This window comes from Microtus oregoni, unplaced genomic scaffold (genome assembly GCF_018167655.1).
Source record: "Microtus oregoni isolate MIOR12 unplaced genomic scaffold, Mior012 000056F_ref0000123, whole genome shotgun sequence".
Taxonomy (NCBI): Eukaryota; Metazoa; Chordata; class Mammalia; order Rodentia; family Cricetidae; genus Microtus; species Microtus oregoni.
Window position 1 is genome coordinate 11468538 of NW_024543832.1, and position 11471 is coordinate 11480008.

The window sequence follows — 11471 nt, forward strand, 5'->3', positions numbered from 1 at the left end:
TATTTTTGGTTTTTCGAGACAGGGTTTCTCTGTGTAGCCCTGGCTGTCCTGGAACTCAGAGACTGGCCTGCCTCTGCCTCCCGAGTGTTGGGATCAAAGGTATGTATCATTATGCCCAGCTTGATTACTCCAACTGTAGATATGGTAGAACTAAGGCCCAGAGAAGCTAAGTAACTCAGGTTCAACAGGAGGAAAGGAATAAAACTCCGAGATAACGCAAAGGTGACAGACTGCAGGAATCTCCTCACTTTGTTTTTGCATCCTTAGCTGTGCCCTAACCATTCCCTCTAGCAACAGGTTCAACTTTGTGCTACCCAGCTAATCCATCCCAGCTGCTCAGGATCTGGGTCAGGCCTTTTTCCCCACCTTCAGGTTCAGCACAGCCAACGACCAGGATTTAGCCAGGAGAACCCTGGATAATTCCCAATTCCCAACATTTCCTGATATCTCTCAGTCCCAGACAGACCGTGGCTGGAGACTTCCACCTACAGAAACACTCAAAAGAGCAGCAATAAAACTCTGTTTGATGGGGATGGTGGGTTTGCTCCTCCCGTATCTGGGAAACCCACATCTTCTCCCAGCCCTGGTCTTGAGACCAAGGCACCAAGCAAGCCAGCTGTGGCAGCTGCAGACCCACCCACCCCATCTCTGACTACTCACCTCACCACCCTTGATCTACGGCTCGCGGGGCAGGTGTGGGAGAACAGCATCTTGCAATGCAGAGGTGGCAGCTGAGGGGAGGCCCGAAGATTAATGCTTACGTCCTCTTTTAAGTCTCTTACTGGCTAAGGGTTACAGCCCCACAACAGAATCTGCACTAAAAATAAGGACACGCACTGTTTCACCAGAGACTCAGAGCAGAGAAAGATGAGTCTCTCCGATCCTTGAAGGGGCTTACCCAAGGTCCAGGGGACTCCTCTTACCACTTAGTTCAAGCCTAACTCCAGGAAGCCAAGCCTCACTATCTTGGCAAGGCTCATATACTCTTGGAACCCCAGAGCCAGGCTTTGGTCTTTGCTCTGAGACTAAGCCATAAGGTAGAACAATTAACATATTGGTTTTGGAAGGGCTGCCATTCCACAAAGTTATTATAAGCACCTGAGCCTCACTCATGCCTTCTGAAAGTATTCCTCGAGGCCTTCACCCTAAGAGGCACTGCTCTGAACACTGGAAAACACTGATGAACAAGCCGGTCAAAAATCCCTTCCCTCGCCGAGTTCCCATTCTATGGGTCAGGAAACAGTGGTGTGGGAAAGAAACTTGGCACAGCAGATGCTGGAGTTAAGTGTTATGCAGAAAAACAGAGCAGAGAAGGAAAAAGCGCCAAGTTTAATAAGTAAGGTGTACAGGGGGTGCCTCAGTAAGGAAATGACATTCAATTAAGACCCAAAGGAGGTCACTCACCTGGGAGGAGCTCCATCCATTCATCCATGTAAGCATGCATGAACGGATGTTTTTATTTATGGTGAGGGAGGCTGCTCTTGAACTTCTGATCCCCCTACCTCTTAGGTACTCGCATCATAGGTATGACCATACCTCACTTATGTATGAATCTGATCTAGGACCTAGTACATGCCAAATATGCACTCCACCAACCGAGTCACAACCCCAGCCTGCAGCTTCACACTTCAACAGCAATGCCTGAAGTTTAAATGAGGCAACAACACACATAGCAAGAGCCTCTTTTCAAGAGGACAAGGTCTCTTGTACTGACACGTGCCCACAGCTTTCCTTTTTCTCTGACCCTTTTCCATTTTTCGTGTGTGTGTGTGTGTGTGCATATATATGCGTATGTGTGAACAAGCACGTGAAGGTCTGAGATTAAGTCACTTTTTTTGTTTGTTTTGAGACAGATGTTTCAGTATAGCTCTGGCTGTCCTAGAACTCGCTATATAGACCAGGCTGATCTCAAAACTCAGAGATCCGCCGGCCTCTGCCTCCCGAGTGCTGGGATTAAAGGCGTTCTCGATTAAATCTTCCAAAGCTTGTAGGTTTGGCTAGTCTTGCTAGCCAGCTTATCCTGGGGACCCCCTAGTCCAGTTTTCTGAGGCTAGAATTATAGGTGGGCTACCACCCCAACCCAGCATCGACATGTGTTCCTGAAGATACGAACTCTCGTCCTTACATTTGTATGGCATGCACTTTAACTACGGAACCATCTCCCCAGCTCATGTGTTCATACATACTGCTAAAGATAACAAAAGACAGGGACCTGCTCTCCCCTCCACATGGGCAGATGCTGAACCCTTTGACTTGTTCTTAGGGTCTCCCTGAGATCCTCCTTTGCCATCCAGAGGTGAAGCCTGTGAGTCTACAGCCTGCAGATGAAGGTAAGCAAGAGGAACACTCAGAGAGCCACTCCAGGGAGTGCTGGACCGCAAGATGCCTCCTCTTCCTCAGTCTTGTTAGTGATGGCATCTTGCCATCCTGAAGCTCTCTGTCCAGTGAGTCACGTGGTTTCTACCTACCACACTCTCTTACACCACGCACAGCCTGGCTTCTCCAGTGGCTATGCCCCATCCTCCCCATACCTCCTGTTTTATAGTCTCCTCTGGACTGGGGAGAAAGAAAAGGGTGCTCTACACTAGCAGGAACAGAAAATGATTTGTAGAGTACCCTTCTTGAACGCAGCATCCTCAACATTAAAAGGGGTGAAGCCACTGAGTTTGCTTGGTTCATTGGACTAGGCCTAGGCTCAGTATCTCAAGGTGAGGACAAACCAGCAGGCACTCCTGCCACAAAGCCAGCCTTTCTTCAGTGTCTACTTCAGAGTATCGTAGGCCGTCCCTAGCTGACCCTCCTCTCACCCACCTTTCTATAGGGCTCCTCCTACCATACAGCCCAGCCCCCCCTTCCTGTTTGACAACAGCCACTTCCTGCCCGCCAGTGTGCTATTGCCATGGAGACCCACCCTGCAGGCCTTCAGCCTAGCTATAACCACAGAGCCCTCTTGCAAGGTTTTCCCCCTAACAGTAGAGGCGGCATCAGGATCAGAAAGCAGAAGCAGCGTTATTAGGAGCCTGAGTTCAATCTGAATGACAACTAGTATGAGAAGCCCCAGCAGTCCCATTGATTTCTGACACAAGACGAAGGTGGCCTCATCTTGTTGCCCTCCTGAGTGCCCCCACCTTCCTCTCACAAACAGCTGAAACCTTGCTGATTCCTCGGGCATCTGTTTGAGGAGCAGAAACAAGGGCGGCAGAGTCACAATCCACCTTCCCCTGCTGCTTAAAAACAGCCTAACCTTTGGGCGCTGAGGAGTAAGACTCTCAAGCCACAATCCCACTGACCTTCCTCTGACACCATGATGCCAGATCCCTTCCTCTTTGCAGGTGCAAAGCATTTCCAACGTCTGTATACCGAGTAAACGCATAGTCTTCTAATTCCCTCACAACCAGATACCGGGAACTTGCTAATGGCTGTAAATACGGGGGACAGGGCCTGAAATACGCCCATGAGCTTCTCTGTCCCTTACACAGCACACATACAAATACCCTGCCTTCAATTCTAACTTGAATAGTTCCAGACAACTGAAAATCCCGAGCCTCTCCGTGGCCTCCAGCTCTCAAGACTAACTGAGGAGGGAAAGGCAAGAGACGCCAAGACTGCCCTCAAGTTCCAGCTCTAAACCAGCTTTGACAGAGAAATTCCCCATGGGGTCACTAGCAAGCCCCAAGAAGGCAAGGCTCTGCCTGTGGACACTCTGCCTACTTTTAAGGGCCCAAACAGGGTCAACTCCATGCCCACAATGGGTGCCCCTAGCCTTTGCTCACTGTTTGGGTGACATTTCCTTCATGGTAACCAGCCCCAAGTAAAACATCCCAGGAAGCAGCCCTAAAAATAGCTCCTCCCAGGGCAGCAGCAAGGGAGGGGGAGGGGAAAGACAGGGAGGAGAAAAGAGGGGAGCAGATGGGAATCTGCTGTTGCCGATGGTGATAGGGCCCAGGAAGTAGGAATGATGTATGTGTGTGGGGAGGGGCTAGAAATGCCCCCACCAGAGTAAAAAAAAAAAATGTGGCTACAGGAGAGTGAGACAATGAGGAGAGTTTTGTTGTGGGGCTCAGAATTAGCTGGAGAGATAGATGGAGACTGTGGGATGACCCTACAATTCAATCACAACAAAGGTCTAGAACCTGCGGTTCACACCCCTAGCATGTGGGAGGTGGAGGCAGGAAGATCAGGAACTCAAAGGTCATTCTCAGTTACAGAGTAAGTTCAAGGCCAGCCTGCACTACCTGAAACCTGTTTTAGAAAGAAAGAAGAAAGATCAAGTAGGGGGCACAGGAGAGGAGAGACTGCTCAAGGGCATTCAAAGGCCGTATTATGAAAATACTGGGGTCCGAGCAACAACCAAACTACGTCTGTGTTTAGAGCTCAGAACAAATCTTTTATGCCTTTGTTTCCACAAGGATACATCTTTCTGGCTATGTGTAGGTGACAAAGGGCCCCTACAGAGGCACTCAAGAGGTGCAAAGTACCCATCTCTGCTTGTCACCACCCTTTTGGCACCCATAGGATCAGTTCTTGTTCATCCGCCAAAGCTGTTCAGAAAGTGAAGTAGCAAGTACAGAGATGGAGGGTGGGGGCTGGTCACACCAAGCCCTCCCCTTCCCTGTCTCCAGCCTCCCACCTCCAAGGTTTCAGCACAGCTTCTGATACGGTTATGACGACAAACAGCAGGAAGAAACTCAAGGAATGGGCCAAATCCCCACCCAAAACTGCACCCCAGCTCCTTCTGGGAAAGTGGGTGTCCACATCTCAATCATGACTGTAGGATAGGAGCCTTGGTGTGGAGGACCTCCACCCTGTGCCCTCACGCATGGCAAGGAAGATCAGAGGAGATCATTCCCCTTTATGAAGGATACTATTTCTCTGGTTTCTAGAAATCAGGAGAAAAGTCTGACTTCTTTAAATCTCTGTCTCCCAGAGTTCCCCTGCAACAGAGCCCTTCGCCCGCTGTCTTCCCACTGCTGCACCAATCCTGTCCTCTTTCCCTCACTTCCCCAGATCCTTAACAGGAAAAGTCTTATTTGGAGACACCACGGGGACACAAATGTCATGGGGGCTACTCAGGCCAACACCAAAGGGGTGGGGACTTTAAGCTGGAACCATTCAAGGGGATCCTATTTCAGTCCCCAGGGCCAGCTGGACCCAGAAAGGGACAGCCTTTACCCTTCTGGTGGCCAACATACCACAACATCAGCCACTCAGCCTGCCATAGCCTCAGACACAAAGTGACACCCCAAACTGGAGATACAGAATGAGACCCTTAATCACAGATCAGCCCGTGCACACAGACGGCCATATGATGGCAGAGACCACCTGAGACAGCAGCTGGCTGGGCTAAGGTGTGCCTGGTGAATCCCAGGAGACAGCAAGGATGACTGTTGCTGCTGCTGCTGTTTGTGATTTTGTCTTCTAAAGTATCAGAGGCTGGCCTTGAACTTGTGGCAATCATCCTGGCCACAGTCTCCAGGGTACTGGGAATAAAGGCTTATGCCTTTATTCCACAACCATCATCTACTGATTTATTTCCCTTTTTTTTTTTAAATTTTATGTGCATTCGTGTTTTGTATGTATGTAAGTGTGTTGGATCCCCTGGAAGTGGAGTTACAGACAGGCTGAGCTGCCATGTGGGTGCTAGGAACTGAAGCAGGGACCTCTGGAAGAGCAGACAGTGCTCTTAACCACTGAGCCATCTTTCCAGCCTTCTACTGATTTCAGCTCATGGATGACCTGAAGCATGTGTTAAAAATACAGATTCTGAGGCAATACCCCCAGTCTCAGCATTTCTGTGGACAGAGGCTAGGAAGCTGCTGTCTGAACCAGTACTCACGGTGAGCTACCCTGGCATTGAAATAGAAGGTCACCACTCAGAAGTGGTCCTAAGGTCATAATGACAAGAAAGGAGGAAACAGAAGCTATACTGCTTTATGCCCCAAGCATAAGTCTTTATCCTCATCTGTTTCCTCTAGAGCAGCCTGGCTCCCTGGGTCAAAAAGGGGGGACCCAAGCCAGCCCCAGGGTCCAACGGCTCCAGCAACCTGACTCTCTTAATTCATTTTATATGTCTATGTTTAGTGTATATCAGGTTCTGTGCTAGGGCCTAACTACATAAAAGCAAAGAAAAAGAAAAGGTGTTTCCCCTCACCTCCCAGGTCCTCACGAAGAGGAAGGCTTTTCTTATCCACAGTTTCAACAGAAAATTTCTTCATACGAAGCCTACGTCAGACAGACAGATAAATGACTACAGTGAATGCAGTAACAGATTTCGTAACACTGCTCTGGGAGCATCCCTCGTAAGGCCAAGGGCATTACCCAGTATTAATTCCAGTCAACAGACCTGGAATCCGGACAAATAATCCAAAGACAGTTTTTGTTGTTGTTTTTCGAGACAGGGTTTCTCTGTAGCTTTGGAGCCTGTCCTGGAACTCGCTCTGTAGACCAGGCTGGCCTCGAACTCATAGAGATGTACCTGCCTCTGCCTCCCAAGTGCTGGGATTAAAGGTGTGCGCCACCACCACCCAGCCAAAGACAGGTTTCTTACGATGCTCCAAGGATAAATCCTAAACTACACAGAAATCAGGAAGAACCATTTGCCCTTCAACTGTAGCAATATGGAGAAACTGCTCTGGATATAAGCAAAGAGAGCAGGATATAAAATGTTATGCTCCACGAGGTGAAAATCTGTATGCATATGAATAAAGATAAGAAGGGAATATGAAGATTTAAAAATAAAAAAAAGACATAAGGGCTCAGGCTCTTTGGGGGGGTGCTCTTAAATCTTAAAATAACGATTTATCATTGCCATCACCTGGCCCACTAGATCCTGAATTCAAGGCTATTTTAAATGCCTCCTTCAGCCTAGTAGAGCTAAGCTTAGAACCATGGGTTCCTGTAAGAGTCCCAACTCCCTACCTATTACTGCATTGAAGCAAAAAAAAAAAAAAAAGGTGTTACATGACCTTCAATGCCTATGTGGACAGGCATGCAGATAAAAAACAATGCTCAACACATACCTGGATGAGCATCCTACCTGGTAACTCAGCAACCAATGTTGGCTTCAATAACAAGAAGGTACAGCCCACAAGAAAACTTCCTATCCAGACCTGTCCCCCAGAGGACCAAGCTCTAAGGCCTGTTGGGCCACATTATTATGGAAAACAAGGAAAAGCAGCCCTTTACCCTTTCTTCCCTTTCAGTTTGTAGCAAAGAAAATCACCAAGGAATCCCGGGGGGGGGGGGGGGGGGGGGCGGACAGAGAAGCCTCTGCAGACCCCCACATAGACGACCCTAGTAGGGCAATGACATTCCCAAACACAGAAACCCAACACCTGCGGAGCCCTAGACAGACAGACAGCAGCAAGTGAAACCCAGCCCCAGCTACAGCACCTTTATAAAATATACAGCGTAAACTGAGAGGCCGCAAGGAAGCCATGGTTTTCACTCCTGAACCCCAAAGCTACCAGCCCAGTGTGGACCTTGACCCAACCCCTACGGCAACACCCACACAACAGGATACCATCTCTGAGAGCACACCCTCCCACTCTCCCACCTCCAAATAGCAATGGCACCTCTGAACACATCCACCAGCCGCCACAGCCTCTGTCCCAAAGTTAACCTAGTACATAAGCCAAAGCCTTAGTCTTGGCATAGCTACCTCTCGAGTGGGGGAGTTGTTGCCTGATACACATGATCTTATTCAAGAATTCTCAAGCAGCAAAGAAAAGCAGAGAAATTAAATCTCATCCAGTTCAGGCAGGGAAAGAAGAACACCAAATGCCACCTTAGAAAGTCAAGATAAGGCAGAAAGGCTATGCGGAAGGAAAGGGCACCATGCCACAGTTTAGGAAGTTTGAGGGGGTATGAAAGCGGCAGGAAATGAAAGCCCAAGGTTGGTAGTCCCACAGTCACCATAACCAGCTATGTTCAGATCACTCATTTCCAGCTCTCAACTTCCTACCCCTCCTCACTCCCGGTGCAAAGTTCTGCACCATCAATAGGAGACACCAGACACAGCCCCATTTCTGATATGGCAGGGCTAGGCTGTGTGGGCACAGGGAGATACCTATCTTCAACTCACTCCTGCCTGCACCTTCCATTCTTAGTCAGAGCATGTCTGCCAAAGAACCCAACTACTGTTGTCCCCCCATCCCACAGGAGGAGGGCATCGGACCACCCACATATCTCTATGACAACCATTGCCTTGGACTCAAGGTACCCGATGGAAAGAAAATAAACAAGTCAGCTTTACAGCCAATGTACATGAAAGTAAGAGACAGGAAACGGAGCCGGGTGGGAGACAACAAAACAAGCCTTGGTAATAGGAATAGCGAGAGACACCCAGGCCAGGAGGCAGACACAGCCCAGTGGAACAGGTCCCAGAACAACCGCCAACACAACAGAAGCCCACTGTCATCTCTGTGGAATCTCGGAGCTTCTGGGTGCTTGGGACATCATTATCTTGCCCTAGATGTACACGTCATTATTGGTCAAAGACCACATCTTCCCCAGGCATCTGTCCTGGCTCCCAATGTTTACGGGCATCCTACTGCCCAGCCCTAATTCCTTTCTTTGAGTAGTATAACCTTTGTCCCTGTGCTGGGCCCTGAAGCTCTCCAGGACCTGAACTCCGTATTAACCAGTCACCTCACACTTCACACACTGCTGGGTCTACACCTATCAGATGAGGTAAGCTTGGCGAGCACCCAACACCAGTTCATGGCTGTGCATTCGAAGTGTTAAAGACAGGCCCTGGCTTCCCAGTCCTGGGTATGCAGTGGAACCTCCGCACACACGGAGGTACCGCAGCTCTCCTCAGACAGGACCACTGGGAGTTCTAGACCAGAGGCATCATCACCCTCTGTTCAGGGCAGGCGACATCTGCTGCTTCCCCACCAACTTTGTAATTTGATCAAAAAAAGCAATCAAGTTCATCTGGCAGGATCTGTTCCCCAGAAGCCCTCACCAGTAGCAGCCTCCTGATGTTTACAGATTCCCTTCCCTTGGGAGTCTGTTCTGCCGCCTGGTGGGCAGGGGAGGCTAGATTGATCAGAACTGCTCATTTACTGCATCCCATCCCAAGTCACCACCAGGGCACAAGGCTAGGACAAGCCTGCTCTAAAGAGAGGGGCTCTAAGTACCCTAAATTAAGAGCTTTTCATTCCATGCCACTTGCCACGAATTCTCCACCGAGAACTTGAACTTCCTCAACCCTTTGGGGACCATTCCAGGCATCCACATCACTTACTTTACTCTTTCTTTTTTTTTTTTCTCCCTGAGCACATCCAATCCCCTCACACCTCCTTGTCTGGCTTCAAAATCCACCCACTTTGAAATTCCAACTAATCTCCAAGTGCTGAAACACATACTCCCCCAACTCCTAGGGCATCTGCAGAAGTCAGATCCTCAAGGCCAGGGCCAGACAGGGAACACTCACCTCGGGCTGACAACTTCTTGGTATTGATGATTTTTGCTGCATATTCCTGTGTAGATGTTTTCTTCACACACCTTCGGACCACTGAAAAGGCACCCCTGGAGGGAGAAGGGGGAAAGGACTGGGACATGGAGCCAACCAAAGGACCACCAACATGCTTCAGATGTGGACAGCGATGCTCCCACCATCATACTTGTACTGACAACCACCAGCTAACATAAGAATGATGAGGCCACCCCATGGAACTGAACAGATGTGGGTGGAGTACCACCTGATTCCCACCACGTCACCTAATTGCTGGGCAAAGCAACAGCCTCAACCTTAGACTGTCCACCAAGGAGCTGGTGGGCGATGCTTCAGATACACACCTGCTGCATCTCACTGATAGCCTTGCAAGGCGACCAGGAGAGCGAGGGACCAGGGAGACCTTGTTCTTTCTCTCAGCAGAAATAACTGAGAATAGGGGAAAGGGAGATTAAACAGAAGGTATGATTTCCTGAGAAATTTTCCTTAAGCCTGGGACAAAGTGAGGCTCAAGACCCGGTAAACTGGCTTAAACCTTGTAGCGGACAGCAGGGAAATAGAGGAACAGTTCTAAGTCTGACTGCAGTAACTCCCCTTCCTCTATTCATGCTATTTTCCTCTACGTGACCCGCCAAATGGGCTGTGATCTTGGGCTCTGGAAATACCTAGGGGGGCGGGCAGAGCGGGGGGGAAGGGGGCTGCAGTGGCCTGTCTCTGCACAGCGGGTGGGGGTGGCGGGGACCCGGGCTGCGGTGGCGGCCAGTTCAGTGCGGAGGGGAGGGGGATGTTGCGGATGCGGCGCACGGCTCCCGGGACCACTGCAGGGATAGGGGGGAGGGGCCGGGGGTGCCGCAGCACTGCCCAGCAGCAAGGCTGGGATCCTGGAAGCTGCACTAGCGGAGGGGGGGGGGGGAGGGGGGCGGGGCCCGGCACTAAACATCTCCCCACACCCGAGCACCGCAGCAGGGTTGAAGCTGCAGAGCTGGGGAGGGTCCTGAGAACCGGGCGCGTGGGACCTGGGGACCGGGTACAGAGTAGGCTCGGGAGCCTGGTGCGGAGGGGGTGGTGGGCAAGCAGGGTCCAGGGAGAGGAACGTCTGAAGGGTGCGGGAGGGGCGGGGCTGAAAGGAGCCCTGAAGCAGTCCCGGGGCTGCGGTTCCCGCGACAGCACCGGGTGCAGCAACCCGGCAGCTGCTGCAGGGTGCGGAGGGTGCTGCGGGACAGGGAACCCAGGGCCAAGGAGCCCCGAAGCAGCACGCGGGAAAAGCTGGGGGTGGGGCGGGTCGAGGGAGAGCTGCAGCGGCCGGTGCAGGGCCAGGGGGGGCGGGGCGAGAAGCCGCATAGCGCCCAGGCGCCTGGGCTAGGGTGGGGAGTCGCCGCGTAAGGCGGTGGGCCGTACTTGCCGAGCTCCTCGAAAAGCTGGTAGTCGTCGGTGAAGCGGGTGCAGGTGGCGGTGGTGGCCATACTGGCGGGCGGGCGGGCGGGCGGACACGGTGCAGCCCGCGCCGACGTCGGTGCACAGTCACCGCCGCCCGGCCGAGGGAGCAAGAGGAGGAGACGGGGCTGAGCCCGGCAGCACCGCGAGACTTTACCGGAGAGAGCGAAGGAGGGAGGGACACCCCCGCGCCCGCCCGCCGGCCCCGCCCCCAGCCCCGCTGGCCCCCGCCCCGCCCCCGGGGAGGGGCCTTCCGCCGCCGGCCCGGCTCCTCCCCGGGAGCCGCCCGAGCTGGGGCCCCTGCGCCAGGGCGCTGGGAACGCAGGGTCTCATCTGCTGTCCACCTACTCGGACCGACCGAACTGAAAGGTTGGCGACCTGTGGGCTCCTCCCGGGACGACCCTGCAAGAGCTCAGGAACGAGAGTGAGAAAGTGTTTTTTTTGAGTGCTGTAGGGTCTGGACCACTGAGGTCTGGGAAGAGGCCCCACACGTGGGTGCCAAGCCTGCTGCCTGAACCAAAAAAAGTGCCAAGGTCAAAGATCTTGTGTGAGACTGTACTCTCGGAAGATGCCACCA

At 51.8% G+C, this 11471-nt stretch overlaps 1 protein-coding gene across 20 annotated transcripts in view; it reads right to left on the reverse strand.

Moving 5' to 3' along the window:
* Camk2g (calcium/calmodulin dependent protein kinase II gamma) overlaps positions 1 to 11087 on the reverse strand; it is a 57833-nt gene extending 46746 nt beyond the window's left edge. For 5 of the 20 annotated variants that reach the window (XM_041638921.1, XM_041638916.1, XM_041638919.1 and 2 more), the window contains exons 1-2: positions 10859 to 11079; positions 9440 to 9534 (exon numbers count right to left, since the gene is read on the reverse strand). In XM_041638921.1, the coding sequence (XP_041494855.1) occupies positions 9440 to 9534; positions 10859 to 10923 (160 nt within the window). In that variant the 5' untranslated portion in view covers positions 10924 to 11079. Of the gene's footprint in view, positions 1 to 9439; positions 9535 to 10858 lie in introns of all 20 variants that reach the window. The other 15 variants (XM_041638925.1, XM_041638922.1, XM_041638927.1 and 12 more) reach the window with 7 other exon arrangements.
* Between the last annotated feature and the right edge of the window lie 384 nt (positions 11088 to 11471).